This window comes from Cotesia typhae, unplaced genomic scaffold (assembly GCF_013202065.1).
Source record: "Cotesia typhae breed Kobodo isofemale line unplaced genomic scaffold, CoteBio_Ctyphae scaffold_91, whole genome shotgun sequence".
Classification (NCBI taxonomy): Eukaryota; Metazoa; Arthropoda; class Insecta; order Hymenoptera; family Braconidae; genus Cotesia; species Cotesia typhae.
The window spans coordinates 3,459,392-3,483,018 of NW_027423781.1; the positions used below are offsets into that span (position 1 = coordinate 3,459,392).

At 34.5% G+C, this 23,627-nt stretch overlaps 1 protein-coding gene across 1 annotated transcript; it reads left to right on the plus strand.

Annotated features, from left to right (window-relative positions):
* Positions 1–22,104: 22,104 nt before the first annotated feature.
* LOC141537518 (S-phase kinase-associated protein 1-like) lies at positions 22,105–22,816 on the plus strand. The gene is made up of 2 exons (XM_074258551.1): positions 22,105–22,388; positions 22,500–22,816. Exons 1-2 carry the CDS (start codon positions 22,122–22,124, stop codon positions 22,713–22,715), a joined length of 483 nt encoding a protein of 160 aa, XP_074114652.1. The 5' UTR covers positions 22,105–22,121; the 3' UTR covers positions 22,716–22,816.
* The last annotated feature ends 811 nt before the right edge of the window (positions 22,817–23,627 follow it).

Below are 23,627 nucleotides of genomic sequence, written 5' to 3' on the forward strand. Positions count from 1 at the left end.
GTACTGAGCAGTTACTGCCGTGCGTACAGAGGTCATTCGGCAGCTGCAAACAGACAAACACGCAGACACACACACACACACACACACACACACACACACACACACACACACACACACACACACACACACACACACACACACACACACACACACACACACACACACACACACACACACACACACACACACACACACGTGTGAGAAGCGTAAATCCGACCGAGCAACCTCCACGTAGTACGCTTTGGGTAACGCTAATGCCGGCGGTAAAACAACAGTCGAAAAAAATTGAGAAAATTTCGAAAAAAATTTTCGAAAAAAATTGAAATTTTTTTTTTTTTTTTTCAAATTTCTTGAAAAATCAATCTCTTTGATCGAAAAAATAAAGAATTTTGAAAAAAAAAATTTTTTTCAATGGAAAAATGAATAAAAATCACAAAATTGCTCATAATGGTGATTTTTGCGAAAACACAGAATTTGAAGCTTCTGGGCACTATGAACAAAAAATCGCAGCGCTTTGAATTTCTTAGGGATTTTAGGGGACACTTTGAAGTTAAAAAATTACCAACGATATCCTTCGTTCATCCATTTTATCCAAAGTTATACCAAGTTATCCAAATATCCTTAATTATGCGAATTTTTGTCTTTTTTCAGTCCGAGTTTTCAATTCAAAAAAATTTTTTCTTCAAAAGCGGTTTACGTTTTCTTATAGAGAATATTGTGTAGTTTTCAAAACCCTCCTTCGATTTCCTATGAGGTCATTATTTCCAGAGTTATTGATTTCCAAAGTCAAAAAAAACTTTTTTGCTTTGATTGACGATAACTCCGCGGCAAATTATCGTACAGGCTTTTTGATTACGTCAAATTAAAGGGTATTAAATTTACTAAAAGAGATTTTAAACGAAACAATCGAAAAAATTTTTTTGAAGCCCGTAGACCTTTTTTAAGACGAAAAAAAATTTCGAAAAATTTTTTTTTTGTAGTTTTCTTAGGATTTCTCCAGACCTGACGATGACAAAAAATTTTCATGGTCATATCTAAAAACTAGACACTTGGAGCTACAATTTGCTTTTTTTTTTTTTCTGTGCGATCATTTTCCTCGGAGTTACAGCTCGCTGAAAATCACCAAAAAATTTGGAATTTTTTTTATATCCCTTAATTTTTGTGACTAGTGTATATGGTTTTTGTGTGTGTTTATTCGATATAAAACCAACACAAATGAGGGTAATACATTTTTAATATTTTTTTTTTTTTCTAATTTATAGTCGCATAAACTACTAAGATCATAAGCGACTTACCAGGGGGGAACTTTTGAGATTGGAACTCGTTTTAAACTTTTTTGGGCTCAGCAGAATAATACACTTAAATATTGAAAATATTAATTGGTGTACGTCGGACTCGAACCCAGTCCAAAGCAGTTTGAAAAGCAAGGGCCGGAACCGATAGGCTACTGCGCGCCTTTTTTTTTAATATTAAAAATATTATTATTAAATTAAAAATGTTATTGAACTTAAGAATATTTTTTGTGGTGGATATTTTGTCTGAGGATATTTTGACAAGGATATTTTGTCCGTGGATATAGAGCCCGGTTGGTGTCAATTTGTTCACCAAGTTGTCAGCAAAAACTGCTTCTGAAACTTTTTCACATCAAGTTGACGACAAATTTCTCAAGAAATTGGGTGACATATTGCGACAAAAGATTGTTCTTCTTTTTCTCAGAAACTTGTAGCTAATTTGATGCCAACTATTACGAATTCGGAACTTGACCGCAAGTTGTCGCTAAGTTGGTGGCAACTATCTGACACCAACTTTGTTGGTCTGAAACTCTGGCTATCAGGAATGTTAAAAAAATTTTTTTTTATTCTTTATTGTGTACCTATGTATTAGGGCGCGCCAAAATGTAATTTCCGTGAAGAACCTTTTAAAATTGGAATTTTGAATTCTGCTAGTAGTTAAACAGGGGGTGTTATTCAATCGGTAAAACAGATTTGTGGGCTCGTATCAATGCTAAGCTGGGATCTACCTCATTGACAATGGATATGGTGGGTCTGTTTTGCCGATACCTTAAGGGACTTGGCAGTTCTGTTTTACCGACATATTGGGGATATGGTGGCGCTGGTGGTTAATTCTTCCGCCATTTTTTAAATTTTGCTATCCGCCATTTTCCCGCCATTTTTTTAAATCTTTCTATCCGCCATTTTGAATTTTACTATCTGCCATCTCGTGGCTGCCATCCGCCATTTTGAATCCGCCATTTGGTGGCTGCTATCCGCCATTTTGAGTCTGCTATCTGAAATCTGCCATTTTGAATCTGACTTCAGCCATTTTATGTTATGAATCCGCCATTTTGAATCCGATTTCCACCATTTTTATATCGAGCCGTCATTTTAAGTATAATATCCGCCATTTTGAGTCTGATTTCCGCCATTTCAAATTTTGATTCTGATTTCCTGCATTTTTGTTAAAAAATGCACCTGTGATCTCAGCATCAATAATAGTTGCTCAGATCACAGGTGCATTTCATTGTTTATATTCTGAAAAGATTAATATATTCAAACTGTACGTATGAGGAGTACATGCGAGAAGATACGCCATCTGTCGAGGTTTCTGTCTACTTCCAAACAGGTCTGAACCTGTTGAAGGTCACGGTAACGGCGTAGTTCTCTTTGCTTTATTCCTAACTGCGTAGTAGATGACTCATTCTGTTCTAGAATTTTCTAACTGCGTAGTAGATGACGTCATCATACAGGTCTGAGCCAGTTCAAGGTTGCATAACTGCGCAGTTTTCTTTGTTCTATTTCTAACTGCGTAGTAGATGACTCATTCTGTTCTAGAATTTTCTTACTGCGCAGTAGATGACGTCATCAAACCGGTTTTTAGGTAGAGGAGTGGGGGTAACTGCACAGTATTTTCTGTCTATATAAGCGGCTTGCCGAGAGCGTGCTTCACAAAAACGAAGTACACGTCTCCAGTAAAGTACGAGCTCGTGGTGACTACAAGTTGAAGTACGAGTTCTTGGTGATATACATCTTCTACCTATCAGTATTACTAATTGTAAGTTAGTACTCATTTACTGTCTAATCAAAATATGAATTAAATGAAGAATCATTTAATGAACCATTACAATTAATAATATATAATATATAACCAATACAATTAATTAAAAAATTTTTACAGCAATCAATCATGGATCTTACCAAGATAAATGAGGTTAATTGTCTTACTGGGATTCTTCCTGTTAAGAAAATGAACGAGTTGGAGTTTAATCGAGAATATAAGATTAACGGTATCAAAGCTATTACAACTCAGTATGGAACTAGGATTGTTGCTAATATAAACGATGAATTTAACATTTATCTACCATCAAGAACTATTCAACATCTAAAAGATGATAACTTCATGAAGAGTTTGAATGAATTAATAGATTCAAACTATCTGTTTCTGCGTTATCATGGTGGAAAATATAATAAATTTGAATTTATTAATTCTAGTCTTGATGTAAAAATAACCAGTGGAATTATTTAATGAATAAAATATTGGATTTCAATATAAATAATTCATTGTTTTTATTTATAATTCCTCACATTTTTAATTTAAGATTAATATTTATAATTCAAATTCAATAAGTTATACTTAATCATAATTTTTTAAGTTACTTATCATAATGATAGTTTGAATTTCGCGCTTCTTGTACTAGAGCCATCTACTATCAGTTTATTCTTAGAGCGTGAAAGCTGTCAATTCAAAAATATTAAAAAAATTTTCTAGTTATATATATATATATATATATATATATATAGAATAATACATGACTTTTAATTTAAATAAAAGATAAATAATTATTATTAGTTTATAATATTTTGTTATTAATATTATTAATATTTATTTAAATTAAAAGTTATGTATTATTTGATAAACTAATATGGGTTTGATGTGCTCTCTATCGTCAAATCCAAAAATCTTCTAGCGATATATTTTGAAAATCAATACTCACTTTTTATTTTCAAATTACTTTATAAAATAGCATACAACTTTTAATTTAAACAAAGTTAATAATATTAATAACAAAATATTAGAAAATAATTATTATTTATCTTTATTTCAAAAATTATTATTATTATTATTTGATAAACTAATATGGGGTTGATGTGCTCTCTATCGTCAAATCCAAAAATCTTCTAGCGATATATTTTGAAAATCAATACTCAGTTTTTATTTTTAAATTACTTTATAAAATAGCATACAACTTTTAATTTAAACAAATATTAATTATAAAATTTTAGAAAAACAAAAACTGATTATTGATTATCATAATTAAAAAATCAAAAACCATTACGCCATCTACAGGTGTTGATAAGTATTAATATCAGTAGTAGTGTTGGAAAATTATTTGAATTTAATAACTAACAATAATTAATTCTATTCTTAATTAAATGTGTTAGGATGAAATAATAATAACAATTATAATTCATTTATTTTAGATTTATTGAGTGCTTACAAACCAATCTTTTAAATTTTTTACATTTTCTAAGGCACATAAATCAGATAAACGATCATGATAATTACAAAAATGATTGTTACAAATTTTCATACTTTTTAGAGAGGGACATTTGAAATTATCGAGATCGATTACAATTTTATTATTACAATCAATTAAATTTTGAACCCATAACTTTTCCTCGATACCTTTGACATAAATAATTTTTTTATTACAAGTTAAATAATTGAGAACTTCTTTGAGCTTGTAATATGAAGTTGTTCCAGCATTCCAACCGATTCTATGATAATTTCGGATCAGCCAGGTATTCAGACGTTGATAGTTGACTGGTAACACCCAGTGATATGGCGGTTGAAATAGTGTGCATGATAACTCTTCAATATTATCAATATCATGTTGAATTGTTATTGAGGCCAACTCCAAAACAATAAAGCGATTATCAGCTCCTCTGAATCCTTGAATGTCTAGAATGATCTCCATTTTTACTGCTCTTGACAACGAAGAGTGACTGAATGATGACTCTTACAATCAATTCAACCTTTTTATAACCCGATCTGTGGATTTTACCCCCACCACTCGATAATCTTATTGGTTAATTATTTTTCTTGATTAATTAATAATAATTTGATTGGTTATTCAAACTATACGGTAGAGTTTTGAACTGCGTAGTAGATGACATCATCAGACAGGTTTGAGTCTGTTCAAGGTTATGTAGTTCTCTTTGTTCTATTTCTGCTGCGTAGAAGATGACGTCATCGGACAGGTTTGAACCTGTTCAAGGTCGCGTAACTGCGCAGTTTTCTTTGTTTTACTTCTAACTGCGCAGTAGATGATGTCATCAAACCGTTTTTGAGGTAGAAGAGTGAGGGGTAACTGCGCAGTATCCTCTGGCTATAAAAGCAGCTCGCTGAGAGCGTACTTCACAACAGTGAAGTACAAGTTTACAGTGTGAAGTACGAGTTTACAGTGAAATATTGTGAAGTACCATAGTAAAATACTGTAGTGACTCTGCTACCCTGGAAGCTGTTACCTGCTGCTGAAATCTGCTGTTGGAATCTGCTATCTGGTCCTGGAATCTGCTGCTGGAATCTGCTATCATCACCAGGATGTACGGGTGCCGTCTACCATTCAGGCGAATGCATGAATTGGAAACTGGGCATAATTATGAGATCACAAACATCAGAATAGTTAGAACACAATTTGGATTCAACGTTGATATTCTAACAGTTTTACCTGCTCAGGTTAGCCCCTAATCAATTTTAAAATTAACTAACAAAACTAACAACAATAAAAATTATCAGGGCGCCACCAGGATTATTAATCACGGTTCCTGGAACCGGTCCAGAGCTGAGAAAATCCTATCTTAGGGTAGAGAGAGTGGAGGAAGGTTGCTGTTAAATAACAAAAATTTAATTAACAAGATCGATCGATATTTATTAACAATAAAAATAAAACTTAACAGAGTTGGCTTAAAATTAGTTAACAAATTTCATTCACACACACACTAACCACACTTAACAATATCCTTATTCTCGACGAGCCCCTTTCGGCGTCTACCCGTCGATTTCTAACTTATTCTCGACGAGCCCCTTTCGGCGTCTACCCATCGATTTCTAACACGTGCCCCTTCCGGCGTCTACACGTGACGGGCCCCTTTCGGCGTCTACCCAATTTCTAAACCTACAATCACCCGCACAGAGACGAATCATATACCGGGCTCGTTGACTCGGCTCACAGGAGTAACAGCCCAGCGACGAAACATAGACCTAGATACTCCTGCAGCTTATACACACTTTACTACAGAACAACAGCCCAGCGACGAAACATAGACCTAGATGTTCTGCAGCACACTCTCATAACCCACACCAGCTACAGCAGTAACGGCCCAGCGACGAAACATAGACCTAATCACTCTGCAACTCACACATAACCCACACTTGTCTCACACTCACACTACTAACTTGACTCTACTTTATAAATTTTACTTTAATAAAAATTGACTGTAACTAATTTCAATTAAATATTCCAAATCAAATTATTCAATCATTAGTAATTTAATAAAACGATATTTTTCAATTAACAATCAATTTCTAACTAACTACGACAATTCTCAAATTCCAATTGTTAATTTTAATTCTATTAAAATATTAGATGGATTAAAACTCCTCAGTAACTTATAGTCATGGTCTTAACAATATAACAATAACTATTTAAAACAAAAGGTCTTAATACCTTGGATTAACTTTTGATAATTAAATAAATCACAATATAAAATTCTCAATCACATTCAAAATTATTAACATAAGTTAATTAATTAATTCTGACTAAGTTTTTACTGTGACAATTTTTGACTCAATTAACTAATTTCTAGGACCTAATGTCCACGCAGATAATTATCAAGTTTCAGTAATTTCAATTTGACTACTTCACGGACTTAATCCCAAAATTATTAAATTCATACTTGACGGAATAATTTTATAATATAATATTCTCAATAAATAATTCCTAATATAATATTCTTACTAATTAATTCTTAATATAAAATATTATCAATAATTTTCTATTAGTTTTATCTATTATAAAAAATTCGACACAAGTCGAAATATTCAATTTTTCATTGCTAGAACATTTGCTAGCTGTTTTGCTTGACCTTGGGTATTGGAATTTACTGCGACACCAAAAATTGACGCTTGACTAAAATTCCACGAATAAAAATTTGTCGATTTTTTTTTCAATGACAAAAATTAATCAATTTTACTAAGTTAATTGTTATAAAAATTACAACAATAAAATTAACGAAATTTTCGGATGTTAATTTATTAATTGATTATTTCTAGTTATTAAAATTTCCCCGCAAGGTCGATTGAGTGATTCTCGGGTATAAACCCCCATGAAAATCACTAAATCCAAAACTAGCAAATGTTTCACTATTAATCTATTAATAATCGTCGATTAAACGATCCAATTGATAAATAATTAGGAGAAGTAACTGGGCATTGGATAAACCGCGGTCCACTTCCTTCCCACAGAGCAATAATTGACACCTTGACGAACAAAACGATGATCTAACTCACTCGTTGAGGATGAAGTCCTAGTTGTAGTTGGCTTCCTTCGTCTCGTCAGTACTCTCGGGAACGGTCCTTTTTGATCTCCGTGGCACTCAGTCTGGCGGTCACACTACTTCTCCCTGTTCCACTGCACGGCTCACCTATTTTAACCCAAACTCACCCCCTCCTATTCTCCCTTTAGGCCCGAAGATCGAGACGCGCCAGTGCTATGTCGAATAATTATCGATATTCGGTGACTTATCGATTAAGGGTAATTTTACCCTGTTACAATATATGCTTGGACAACACTTGTTCAACGTTTCTCCCTGCTGCATGCAACCAGAAGTTTTGAATAAGCCGCATCTACTTGCAAAGATGAAGAATATTATCAATAAGGGTGAAAAGATTTATTTGTATTACATCGGTACATCATACAATAAATTTAAATTCATTTACACACCATCTATACCAACTGTGCAATTAATGAAAAAGTTTAAATCTATGTAATGTTACTAATATATTTCGGATTTATTATAGTAAGGTTTATAATTAAAAACCCAAAATTATAAAAAAGTTTTTCTTTATTTACTATTTTTAATTACATCATGTTTATTTACTATTTTTAATTACATTAAGTTTATTGATTAGTACAGGATCAATAATTTTATTTATTTGTTGTATTCGTCGGTGAAATCGTTCTCCGTCTCTTGCTGCTTGTTCCCATGATCCTTTCCTCGCTTGTCTGGATGCAAAGTCCCATACATACATGTAATGTATGGTGGGTTTGGGATCAAACTGCACCATTAAGTAAGTTTTCTCACAGTGCTGCTGATGGGATTGTACTCAATTATTCGATCGTAAATTATCAAGCAGTAAGCAGCAGTTTGATTTGGAAACTGTGCTGATGATTCAAATTCCAGGCGTATATCCACAGGTCCAGACTTGATTGACTCGTTCTGCTTGGAACAGTCAATTATATACAGAGGTGCTTTATTCAGAAAAATTTTTTTAGCCAATAGCGGTTCAGCTTCTTTTCCATAGTAAGCACTTTGAAAATTTGTGTACATATCATACATCAAGGCATACTGATTATGCACAATGTTGAGGTTCAAATTTCCATATGGATAACTCTGAGAGTTCAAAAACAGCTTAATGTCTCTTATGCTGCAATGATCAAACTCGGTTGCGTTTTGATTCGATTGATTCTTTCTTGCTGTTTGGAATCCAAGGATAACAAAACGAGGTTTCTCAAGCTGATTTGTTGTTTTGATTACCCAAATATGCTTGTTGGTAGCTGGTAGCAGTGGATACTCATACAATTCCCAAGTCCGGAAACTGATTGGGATAGCTGGATCGGAGGTTATGTAATTCAACACCTCGATTTTTTGCTTGTCAGACATTGTTATATACGGTACAATCCACTCAATTTTTTGAATCGTAATTGAAACATTTTCATTCTCAACGGTAACAACATAAGCATTTTGATCAGTATTTGATCTGATCAGTATCAATTCATGCTTGGCATTCACGATAATTCGTTGATAATCTTCAGCAAATCCAAGAATGAAACTCAGCGGTACTGAGACATCAAAGTAACCGCTATTATCAGTCAGCTTGTTGTCATCTTCATTAACAATCCAACCAGCATTTTCCGGAATATTTTGTTGTCCCGGACTCAGAGAAGCGTATCCTTTCATAACACTGGTGATACCAACATTCTTACATCTATCGATTTCTACGCCATTGAGCTCATAACGTATCTCTTCAAACATATGACAAACAGCCATGTTGACCATCTTCGTAGTAGCACTTACAGCAGTACCATCAGCTTTCCTCATTCTTCCATAAAAATGTAATGTGCTCTTGCTTGGGAGCAAGCACAGATCTTGATGTTGAACAGCAATCCTGATTTCATCACTGTTGTTGAATGTTGATGATGCATATGGCAAGTGTGAATGAGCTTCACAGTGTGCAATAGATTCATCGAAAATAATTGATTTTTTTATATCTAAGATTTCCGCCATGGTATCACACCAGCTAGACAACAAAAATTTATTTTTATCTTGTGAATTTTCCACGTAATTTTAGAACTCTGCGTTTTGACGTGTCAACACTTTCAGAGCTCGATGATGACTGATGATCTTTGGGCATCCTGCAATCCTTTTATACCCGTTACCAGTCTTTGTCTCATATACGATACCCATTACAGACTTTTTATATGCAGTCTTATCGTGATAGTCTCGCCACGGAAATTTGCTATTCCCCCGTCCTGATCAACAATGCCGAGCCTCAAATTGTGTATTGCTCGTACGGCGACTGGTAGGTAAATGATGTTTGTTGGCACTTCCACTATCTTATATCCTGCTGGAACCCTCGGGAAAAATTCATGGATTGTGTGATTCTTCTCACCATTGATGTACGATCCAGTAGTTATATTGCACTCGACTCTCAGAGCATTGATTTTCAATATTTTGACTGGTAAATCAGATTTATGTGCTGTGTTAGGTTCAAGCACGCAGTTGATAAATCCAAGTAATGATCCAATGGAATCTTCAGGTTCAAAATTTATATATTGATCACATTTTATTTCACTTCTCAACTCATTGTTGTTTGCTTTTAAAGTGAAACTTAGTTCAGGTAATGTCTTGTTTATATAAGTTTCAATATCTTTAATTTCATAACTCCCTGTTGGTATAGTTATTTCTTGAAATCTCTTGATTGTACTTCTTTTGGATCTTTTTGATGACACATAAAATTTATTAGCACCAACATCAATATTTGGTATTGAATTAATTGTTAGGAGCTTAACAAGTCCAAGAACATAATTTTTTGTTGGTGATAGCTCAATCGGTGGAAAATAATTTGCCTCCAGTATGGAGGAGTTTCCGGATAGTGTCAAGGTGAATGACTCTGCCATGACTCACGCTTGTTGTCTCGACTCACTTCAATTTATAGTTGTCCAGCCAGGAATTTTAAGCACAAATGTCCACATATGATTGTATCAATGTCTTGATATCTTTTATGATTGTACTTTACGCTACCTACATCGAGATATTTCATCAAGTCTTGTGGGGGTTGTAGATTACCAAAACTGTCAAAGTAAATTACTTGATTATGATTCTTCTTGTATGCAACCCAGTGAGTTCCAGGCCCAAGTTTATCATCTAAATTTATTATTGCTGATTCGTTTGTCTTTGGTCCAGATTTTGGTAAATCATTTCTCATGAAAACTCCACGAAAATTTGGAATTTTAAGCAGCTTGACATATTTTAATAAGTCGATGTTAATCAGTGCTCGATGTGGTAGCTCTACTGGTTTTTTGACTTCTTGCAGCCAGCTCCTTCTGGGTATGGTTTCAGATAAAGTCCCATACCACTGCGGTAAGGTTTGAGGTATAATCCTCTACCTACAGCTATTTTCTCCATCTTCAAGTTGTGACGTTTCTTTTCAGCTAATTGATTTTTGGCTGCGCTGGCATCGTTCACAGCTTTTGCAACACCTGCAGCTCCACCTGTTAGAGCACCAACCGCTGATAACCCTGCAGACAGGGGAATCAAGAATGGAAGTACTCCACCAATCTTTGATGGAACTGGTAGAATACGAGGCAATCGAACGTTTTTCTTCCCACCAACTTTCTTGACAGCTTTGCAGGCACCTCCAAGAGCTGTTTTAACTAGATCTCCACCAGGCTGCATGGACTTTTTAGCTTCATCAACAATCTGTCTCAGAGCAACATCCTTCTTCTTGGTTGTCTTTCTTTTGACTGTCTTACGCTTCATTGTTTTTCTTTTAATTGTCTTACGCTTGGTAATAGGTATTTCTTTTTTAAGACCCATACCGAAACGTCTTTTCAACTTCATGATTTCATTCACACTCCAAGCAGCAGCTTTTTCACCAATAGCAGCGTCTCTTGCTTGAAATCGTTGCCACGCTTTCTCAGCAAGGATTTTATCAGCCTCGTGACGGGCTTCTAAATTTTCACGATTTTTCGAGTAAGCTATATCGTGTTCCTTACACGCAGCGTCCAGAGGATTTATACCTGGATCACCTCGAGCTAACCTCTTAGCTAACTTTGTACCTGGACCGCAGTACTGGTACCCAGGGATATGGAGTTCAAGTGGGAGCTTATTGATTATGTTGTTGAACAAACCTTTACCACGTCTGCTCTCAGACATGTCACATCGAAGACTGACTCGCTTATCTATATAAGCCGGTATATATACCTCTTAAGCTCAGAATACAATCAGCAATCATGGACAACAAACCAAGAGCTCAGTTGCCAGTTATCAATTTTGATCAAATTGTTTAAGGAACCGGTGTGAAACTCAAACGACACGGTGCTTTACTTCCTAACAGTATCCGTGCAGTGTTTTGCGGACCATCAAACTGTGGAAAGACCAACGCTCTAGTGTCTCTTATTGTACATCCAAACGGTTTGAGGTTTGAGAATATATATCTTTACTCAAAGTCTCTTAACCAACCAAAGTATCAGTTCCTGGAGACGCTGCTTAAACAGATTGATGGTATTGAATTCTTCACATTCAGTGAACATGAAGCTGTAATCAAGCCTGCAGATGCTAAACCTAACTCCCTGATGATATTTGATGATGTGGCTTGTGAAAAACAGGATCACATCAAGGCTTTCTTCTGCATGGGTCGACACAAGGATGTAGACAGCGTCTATCTCTGTCAAACTTATACACGAATACCTAAGCATCTGATTAGAGATAACGCAAACTTTCTCGTGCTATTCCGTCACGATGAAATGAATCTGAAGCATATTTATAATGATCATGTCAATACAGACATGTCATACAACTCATTCAGAGATTTATGCTCGGCATGTTGGAATAAATATGGGTTTGTGGTAATAGATAAAGACAGTGAATTGAACAGTGGTAGGTATCGCAAAGGATTCGACTGCTTCATTAGTATAAATTGAGGTACTTTAGAGTGCGATAGTCATACATGCTGTAGACGTTAACCTGTCAACATGAAGCCTGATGAAATATCAAAGCAGAAAGATATTCTGCATCAGATATCTCAAGCCAGTGATGCCATCCGACGGAAGAACAAGATGTTGAAGTTGGGTAAAGATACAGCTGAGAAAGCTATGGAGGAAATGTTCAAGCCTATTGTGACACCACTCCAGAGTATAGTTGAATCTTCAAAGTACTAATTTATTTCATGCCGTAAGATGGACGGCGGAGTTCCTAGGATCCACCTTTACAAGCATAAAAATGTGAGTGTATTCCATACATGCTTGTAAATTAAATATATATATATATATATATATATATATATATATATATATATATATATATATATATATATATATATATATATATATATATATATATATATATATATATATAATAATAATAATAATAATAATAATAATAATAATAATAATAATAATAATAATAATAATAATAATAATAATAATATGGTTATTATATTATAATATATACAAGCTGAAGTCTTGGAGTTGGCTGGTAACGCCGCTCGTGACAACAAAAAGACCAGAATTATCCCACCTCATCTTCAGTTGGCTATCCGTAACGACGAGGAATTGAACAAACTTCTCTCTGGAGTTACCATCGCTCAAGGAGGTGTCTTGCCGAACATCCAAGCTGTTCTCTTGCCTAAGAAGACCGAAAAAAGCAGCTCTTAAATTCTTTAATTTATTTAATTCAAAACAAAGTTTTGAATATATTAGGGGAAAATATTAAAAAAGAAGAAAAACCACAGGTTGAAAAACAAGAGGTTGAAAAATCTTTATATGATGATCCAGAAGTATACAACAGTTTAATAACAGATGATGAAAGTTCATTTGATAATACAGCACTTGCTATTACTCAGCCACCACCATCAACAAGTACTCCAGCTCGTAGAAATCCTCTTCTCACTAATTATCTACAACGTTTAAGTAAAAAACATAAAGATAATGATATGAGATATGGTGTACGCAGAAAACGTGGTAAAATGCATATGGGTGATTCACCGATTTCATTTGCAAATGATATACAATAACTGTCAAAGAAAAAAATTATCCAATAACTCCTGGGTTGTTGGAATTATTATTTAGAAAATCACCAGAGGATGCACTCATCACCCCAGATGATAAGAAAAAGTACTTGGACATAATTCAACATACCAACGCTCATAGGAAAAATTATGATCCAAATCGTACTATTCGTGAAGATACAACAATCAAGTTTAATAAATACATTGCTGATTTTATCACCAAGTTCGGTAAAGGGTTACCAAAATATATGATTGCAAGAAAACAGAGATTACCAATGGACTATGTTTACTGGGATGATCCAAATGAACTAGTTGATCGTTTGCGACTACTTATGGCATCTCAAGCTGCTGGAAATCCAAGTCACACGAATGAAATCATGTCAATTATTGAAGAGCTTAGGGAGGCTGGAGTTATATATTAAAAGCTTCTGGAAAATTAAATCATTCACACGCTGACAGTCAAAGTGTTCACAACCATGAGCATCGATATATTTGGACGTCTACTGGACAATAACTTAGGTCAACGAGGACCAGCTGGTAGAGGTTTCAATGTAACTTCTGATGGAAACTATAACATTGAGAATAAAAGGTTGTGCAATCTCGGTAATCCTTCAAATGAACATGATGCGGCGACAGTGCAGTTTGTACTGAGACAGATGTCTGAACTGAATAAAAGTATAGACAGTGAACAGAAAGAGATTATTTCACATTTACACTCTGAAATAGTAATACTGAAAGCTGCTGTGGGAAATTTACAGACGACTATTGAGGAAGTTAAAGCAGTACTTTCCTCTCACCAAAATAATATCAAATATCTCACTGAGAAACTCAATGAACGACAAAAAGACAGTGATAGCTGAAGAGCTTCACAAACCAGCTCGCAGGAACTATAAACGTCGTCATGTTGACATCCGAGGTCTCGATGAGACTTGGCAAGCTGACTTGGTTGAGATGATTCCATATGCGACAGTCAATAAAGGACACAAGTATCTGCTTACAATCATAGACATATTTTCTAAATATGCCTGGGCAGTTCCAATTAAATCAAAAAGTGGTGTAGATGTCACTAGTGCTATGAAGTCTGTACTCCAGCAAGGTCGTGTACCTAAGAATCTCCATGTTGATCAGGGTAAAGAGTTTTACAACAAAGAATTCAAAGATCTGATGAAGCAGCACAAGATAAATCTTTACTCAACATTCAGCAATCTCAAAGCATCCATATGTGAACGTTTCAATAGAACACTCAAGAATAAAATGTGGCGAGAATTTACAGCTCGTGGCAGCTACAAGTGGACTGATATACTTGATGACTTGGTGAATACTTACAACAACACCAAACACAGTACCATCAAAATGAAACCTGTCGATGTTACCGCTGCTCAGGAGAAACAACTGTTGAAAAATATATATCAACCACTGAAAACCAAATCGAAGCAGAAGTTCAAAGTTGGAGACAAAGTCCGAATCAGCAAGTACAAGCATGTTTTTGACAAAGGATACACACCAAACTGGACAACAGAAATCTTCACGATCAAGTCGGTGCAGAATACGAATCCAACGACGTACAAGCTCGTGGACTATCAGGATCAACCAATTGAAGGCGGATTTTACAATGAACCCTTGTGGAAATAATTCTCTGAAAAAACTCTTGAAAAGTCTTTATAACTCTGAATAAGACTTTTCGAAAGTCTTCACATCCCTAACTAAGTAAACGAAAGACTTAATAAGTCTTCAAAACTCTGCAATACTCTTCAAAAGTCAAATTTTCCCTGCAATTTCGGAATTTCTCAAAGAGTTATTAAGACTTGATAAGACTTGTTCAGTTTTACAGGAAAAGACGAAAATATTTCTTTTCAAAAAAATTACTTATCAGAATTAAATAAAACTATAAAAAATAATTAATACATGTTTTAAAAAAATTTTTTTTAAATAATATTTTCATCACGAAAATACTTTGATGGGCATCGAATCACTCATAGTTGAGCAAGTCAAAACATCAACAGCAAATGAAGTGCACTTGATGTTGGAAACAGATACTACTCAAAGAGTAAATCCAATCGGTATTTAATTTGGACTATCAAATATTAAAGTCAACTTTCTAGGTAAGAAAGAATTTTCTATCCACACGCTATCTGCTGGAATTAATTGATACCTAATATATTTTAGTTTACGAATTTACAGTTAGAATCTTTGAGTGTTCTTAGTTTCTAATAGGTGGCATGTGGTTAGAAAATTCTTTCCTACCTAGAAAGTTGACTTTAATATTTGATAGTCCAAATTAAATACCGATTGGATTTACTCTTTGAGTAATATCTGTTTCCAACAGCAAGTGCACTTCATTTACGGTTGATGTTTTGACTTGCTCAACTATGAGTGATTCGATGCCCATCAAAATATTTTCGTGATGAAAATATTATTTTAAAAAAATTTTTTTAAAACATGCATTAATTATTTTTTATAGTTTTATTTAATTCTGATAAGTAATTTTTTTGAAAAGAAATATTTTCTTCTTTTCCTGTAAAACTGAACAAGTCTTATCAAGTCTTAATAACTCTTTGAGAAATTCCGAAATTGCAGGGAAAATTTGACTTTTGAAGAGTATTGCAGAGTTTTGAAGACTTATTAAGTCTTTCGTTTACTTAGTTAGGGATGTGAAGAATTTCGAAAAGTCTTATTCAGAGTTATAAAGACTTGTCAAGAGTTTTTTCAGAGAATTATTTCCACAAGGGAAGAACTCAGCAAAGTCAAATATCCAGATGTATATCTTGTTGAAAAAGTAATTAGAAAACGTGGAAATAAATATTATGTTAAATGGTTAGGTTTTGATACTAAACATAATAGTTGGATCAATAAATCTGATATGTAAAACACAAATTATATTTACATTGTTTTTATTTACAAAACCTTAATACATAAATCCTTAAAAATATATTTACATTATTTTTACTATTACAAAACTTTTTGTCTCTTATTATTATTTTCATCATCTACAAGTTTTCGTTTCTTAAAATCTAAGGAGCCTTTATAACCCCAAGGCACAGTATCAGTGCTTGTCTCAATGAGTTGACGTTTGTCATCAGCCCAACTGAGAGCAAGTTTCTCCTGTTTTATTGTGTGCACTTGATGTTTTTTGCTTTTGATCATGTACTGTTCTTTCTTTAACAGCACATTTTCAAAAAGGCATCTTTTGAAGTCATCAAACGTGATAGTCTTCAAGGCTGATCCTCCGATACCCTTTGCCCGTTTCTTAATCCTATCCTTTTCCTTCTCAAGATCATGGATTTCGAAGGCATACAATTTGGCTCTGAGACCTACGAACTCGGACATGATTTTTCCATTGTTCTCGTCCTTCATGAGTCCCAGAATCTTTTTGTTAGCAAGGGGCATGTTGAAGATATTGTTAGGTGGGTAATCGGAAGTATCAAACCTTGAAATATCACGTTTGATGTCTTTATAGATGTTGGGTACATTGAATTGGTAAATTAAACTGTCTGTATCGGTGTGCAATAATTTAGAGGTTTTTGCATAATTTTCAAGCACATAATTGTAATGAAAGTCATAAATAAAAGTCTTGGATAAATCTAATATGCTAAAGCCTACATATATTGGCTTGTTGAAGCAGACTCTAGCTTTTTTAAGTTCTACTATAACCATATTTTCATCAAAAATAGTAAGACTGTGGAAGTTGGGTCTACATACAAGATCGGATACATTGTATCGACCTTGCCACTTCGTTCTCAAATATACATCTTTGTATTTGCGAACATTTTCCATTGTCTTTCCAAAAACTACGTGATTCATTAATTTATAAAAGTTTTTTTCAAACTCATTTTTTGCGAGCTTTCTACATTCAGTATTTTTATCAATATATGATTTGAGCCAGTCTGATTGCTCAAACTTCAAGACTCGATGTATTTTCTTAAGAACTAAACCTAAATCTAAGCATTGTTTCAAATTCTGATAATGAATAACATAATTGTTTTTATCATACAGAGTTGTAGTGAGTTTTTGTTGCTTGCTACCAGGTGGTACAAAATGTTCTGGACATAAAGGTAGATCTTTGTGTAGATCATGTAATTTCTCAGGATAACGTAAATCTACTTCAAGGATGTAGCCTACACTTTCATCATCATTGAAAAACTGATCTACATTGTCTACATTTTCAACCCATTCAAAATTACCCTTGGGCAAAGACATACTCATTGCTGCTCCATACAAATTATTTACATCATAATACATACGGTATGTTTCAGGGTTGTTTGAATCAAAATCTTTACCCATGTACCGGTTGTTAGCTTCAGCGTGTCTATTAGCACACATCGATACCCCACCACGAACACCCTTTTCAATGAAAAGAAGCATCTCAGGATCAGTTAACAGTTCAAGTTCTACTTCAGTATGCTTTAACATTGCAGAGTTCGAAAGACCTGGTGCTGTATAAAAATGTAGGGCATCTAAATTGTATGTTTTAAAGCAACTGCGCCTAAAATTCTCAAAAACATCAGCCAAGAGAAGTACATCAGTCTTCAAGTACAAGTCTGAGTACTCACCTAACGTATTGATACCGAATTCATTCCAAACTACTTGGGCAAAAGCATAATCATCATCAGAAATAGTTGAGTTTGTTAACTTTGAAAAAAATGAATCCTGGTCAGGTAACTGTGTCTCGTCTAGTCTGTCAATACTGTCAATGTACTCATACGGGAATACACCCTTACGTATTGCTAACTTAAATTTGTCAGGGTCAGGGTAGTGTAGTCGCGTAATCTGTTTGTCTTTGTTATCAAGGTATGAAGCTAATTTATCTAAACTGGAAGCCATAAATCTAAAAGAATCAATAAATCTTAGAAAGACTGAAGTATTTTTAACTGATTTTGTGAAAGAAATGTAACGCTCTTTATTGATTGGTAATAATATTATTTCACCCTCAAATACTGTAGCTAAGGATTTAATTATAAAGTGTGAGTCATAGCCGGATAAATTATGAAAGACAACAGGGATAATTGTAAATTTTTGATAATTAACGTTACATGATTAATGAGCTGCGTTTCTATAGTTACCTGTGAAGTGACAGTGATCATAAACTTTATCTGTAGGAGATGTTATAGGCTTTTCACAGATGTGATACACAGTTGCCTGGTTGTGTCTATCTTGTTGCTCTTTGGTTAAGGGTTTCATTTTAATAGGATTCTTTAGAATTTTTTCAAAGTCTAGAGCTAATGACTCTAATTGTTTAACAAACCAGTTGATGCAATCAGGAGAACGATTCAATTCGAATTTGGAGAGGGTGTTATCATAGCTGCAATGTACATAGTAAGCAATACTGTGTGGAACATGTTTATGAACTGTCTTCTCATCATCTCCCGAGGGTTCGAGTGTGCATTCTAGATCCGCGTAAACTACAAACGGCAGAGTATCTTTAGATTTGAAATCATTGAATTTCAAAATTTTATTTTTTTCACTAGGAAATTCCATGCGGACTTTGTTAGTTTTAAAACAATCTGCTCGGTGTTCTAAACAACATTTTTCTAATTTGAAATGGTTCAAACAACGATCACAAAAGTACAATTTATGTCTACCTAGAGTTATTTGACTTTTAATTAGTCCAGAAAGATTATGTATCAATGCAAAGTGATAGACTGACTCAATATTATCTAAATTATCAGTATAATTTACACTTTTTTTAATCATTAATAAATGAATTGTCGGTATTTCTGACTGGAAGTTACTTAAATATAACGGGATGATAGTACTTTTTTCAGACTTTTTACCCGTGAATTCTGAATCTATGCCGTATACGTTAATGCTAAGATCATTCATTTTTTCAAATTTTGGCACATCATCAAGTTTAATTGGAAATTGAATACCTTCATAGTTTAATCTGACGCTGAAGTGACGGTAACTTGTAGGGTCGCCTGGAACCAATACTGGTGGATGCAAGGCGGCGTTGACACACCACAGGAAGCAGAACTCATCATTATTTTGGATGTTTGTAACCGCATTCTTCTTGACAATATCCTTTGGCAATCTGACGAAGGTAGAGTTTCCAATTTGAGTTGGTGTGAATCGTGACATGGTCACCATCAAGCTGTTCGGTCCAAGCAGACACCATCCGGAACCCTCATGTTCAAAACCTTCAATTCTTTGAAGTAATTTGTCGTATACATGTTCACTGTACCAATCCTGGAGAGATGTAGCAGGGAGAATCTCACGGCTTTTGGTGATGAAAGACTTCTACATCTTCTTGCTGTTTCCGAAATGTGCAAAAGAGTTCAACATTCACTTTCAACCCTGCCAGATCTCTCAAGACACTCTGCACCTTGTTGATGATGATATCCCGTGAGGCCTGGAGAAATGATGCTGGATCTTTGTGATGTTGGTTGACAACACATCCAGTCTGGATGTTACCAGCGAAAGCGTTTTCCAAGTCCCGCCATTTGACTCCTTGGTTGAGATCTCCACCGACTACTTGGTTACCGAGTCTGGTGAACTGATCGGCAAACCAGTTAAGTTGGTTGATGTGTGCTTGAACACTTCGCCTCACTTGGATTGATGTACCAGGATCCAATAATATTGTGTTGAAGTACTCAATGGTCTCATCACACACTCGTGAACACCTTTGACGATGTTCATCATCAATAAGCTGTGCTCCCAACAGATCAGCATATGAGGTTGCAATAGTATCTACCAAGTTTTTTAAAGCCTCAATGAGGTTAGGTTGAGCCATCGTTGAAAGACACGTACTTCACTATTGTCTATTTACACAATTTTGTAGGTTATGTACACAGTTTATAGGTTATGTACACAGTTTATAGGTTATATACACTGTTTGTAGGTTATATACACACTGAATTTACAGGAGAATATACACTGGACTACAGTTTATGCACTAGTTTTTGCACACTGGATTACAGTTTATACACTAGTTTATGCACACTGGACTATACTCGCGTACTTCACAGCACTGAACTTCATTATATTTGTAACACTGGATACTTTTTAATCACGAGAGAAGTGTACTTCGTTTTTGAGAAGTACGCTCTCAGCAAGCTGCTTATATAGGCAGAAAATACTGCGCAGTTACCCCCACTCCTCTACCTCAAAACCGGTTTGATGACGTCATCTACTACGCAGTTAGAAAATTCTAGAACAGAATGAGTCATCTACTGCGCAGTTAGAAGTAATGCAAGGTGTCACCAGATGGCGTTGCGTGAAATCCTTCTCGCAAGTAGTTGACATAACTTCATTTTAAATATATAGAACATGGATATACCATACTACAAATGCGTAATCCTGAACTATTGATCTGTTATGGCTGAGCCGAAGGCAGGTTAATAGTTGAGGATGCTTTTTTAACCTCAAAATGTTGAACTCAAATTCAAAATGGCGGAAGTCAGACTGAAAATTTCAGCCACCAGATGGTGGATTCAAAATGGCAGATAGCAGCCACCAAATGGCGGATTCAAAATGGCGGATAGCAGCCACGAGATGGCAGATAGTAAAATTCAAAATGGCGGATAGAAAGATTTAAAAAAATGGCGGGAAAATGGCGGATAGCAAAATTTAAAAAATGGCTGAAGAATTAACCACCAGCGCCACCACATCCCCAATATGTCGGTAAAACAGAGTTGCCAACTCCCTTAAGATACCGGTAAAAACAGGCCCACTATATCCACTACCAGTAAGGTAGACCCCAGCTTAGCGTTGACACGATCCCGTAAATCTGTTTTACCGATTGAGTAGAATCCCCTGTTTAACTACTTCTGCTCTTGACAGCAGCTGTGTTTAGGCATTTCCTGAAATATTTCGGGGTATCAAGATTTTTTTGATTTTCACAGAATATTTAACAGGAAATTCAATTTGACACTTCCAGCCAAATTTTGAAATTCAAGCGGAAATGCCCAAATTAAGATCCTGTTAAAAAATTCTATGAAAATCAAATAAATCGTCTCACCCCAAAATATCTTAGAAAATGCCCAAACACATCCCCTGTTAAAAGCGGGACTCAAAATTCCAATTTTAAAAGGTTCTTCACGGAAGTTACATTTTGGTACACCCTTGTTACGTTCTGGAATTTTGGGGTTTTTCCAGTTAAATATTTTTTTTTATATAACTTAATAATTGTAAAACTCGAGGCGGGCCTCGTTAGATGATCGATCGACCTCAGGTGGGCCTATTGCTGAACTCTCTCTTATTTTAAAAGGATTTTGAATAATTCTTATCAAAAGATTCCTAGAACTTTGCTGACTATGAATTACATAGCAGCAATAATATTAACAGAAATATTAAAATTAGATTTTGAATTTAATTGTTAATTTTTAATAATTCTAAAATTAGCTGGAACGTCACACCCTACTATATATATATATATATATATATATATATATATTTTAATTGTCATAGACAAATTTTCATCGAAATAGCCGAATATTCTCAGCATAATGTGGTACCGTCTAGAAATTCCAAGATTTATTCTCAAAAGTATTTAAGAATCGTCTAAAGAAGTAAATTATTCATTTACTCGCATTCCTTGCAACTTAACGAGCGTAAAAATGACTGACTTAGAGCTAATATCGGCGGACGGTAAGATTTTCCCGGTCGATAAGAATGTTGTCAACAATTGGTCGACAGTGTCGAAAATGCTCGAATTGTGTCAAGACGATTCTGATTCTCAAGTACATCTGCCTGCTGTTAACGGATTTGAACTAAGAAAAATAGTCGAGTGGTCGAGAGCGCATGGCGGAAATTTACCCCGACCGAATGCTGAAGGTGATCCGGTGACAATCGAATTGACGGAAGCGGACCAACTTTACTTCGGGGTGAGTCATTTATTCAATTAATTAAATTTTGTTTTGTCGCTAGCTGTCTAGCTGGTCAAAATTTGTAATGATGTGAATCTAACCTCGCGCCTAATGAAGCGAAAATTTTAGAATATAGAAAATGGCGAGCTGATCAACGTAATCAATGCAGCCAATTTCTTGGGAATCGAGCGTCTTCTAGATGTCACTACTCAACTGTTGGCGGACAGAATTCGAGCAAAAGAACCCCATGAAATTCGTTCGGAATTCAATTTGATCAACGACCTTGATGAAGAAGATGAAGCTGTACTCCGTGAAGAATATGAATTGATTATAAATGAATTGTAAATTTTTAATGTATACTTAATTTAATTACGCATACTGATAAAAGGACTTGTTTATATTTAATAAGCTTTTTTTACTGTTAATAAATTATTTATTAAATACAATTTATTAAATGTTAATAAATATTGATTTACAATTCAAAAACGTCTTAACTGCAATTTTAAGCGCTTGGATATGGAATTTATTTATTTATTTAACAAAACCTGACAGCCTGTACGGCCAATTATGAGGTTACAAAAATATACAAAGATATATGTTGATATGTATTAACACATGTTGCATGTAAAAACAATATAAAAGAAGAACAAAACGAAAATAAAAAAAAAAGAAAGGAATAAATTTTTAAGTTATAAGTTTAGGGTGTTTAATATTGAAACACATTGCACAGTATAATAAAAAAAGTATAGTAATTTTAGTTATTCGATATGATTTGTGAGATTATGTTGGTGCAGGAGAATGATATTCTGCATTGATTAAATTATCTAGAGTTAGTTATAATAGATGCGAGCAATTGGCATTGCTACGTGAAGAGTCGTCCAGGAGGTCAATATTATTGTCATGTTGGACTATAAAATTACAAGCATTAATCAGTCTATTGATAGGCGATGAGAGGGAGAAATTGCTCTTTTGCCGAGGCGGATAAAAATTAGGAATTAGGAATTAGCGGGAAGTTGCAGGGATGGCCTTTAGGATCAACCGTTTTCCAGATTTTGTTCAAAAGATATGCATTGATCAATGCTTTATTATGAAAAATATTATTTTTATTTGAAGGATAAAATAATATTTGTTTATCGATAAGGAATTTTATTTGATAAGAAAATTATTGAACTGTCACGGATGCTGATTAATAGCGTTACGTTGACGATAGACAATTTTTGAAAGACATTTTTTAATACGTCTAGAAAATTCAAGTAT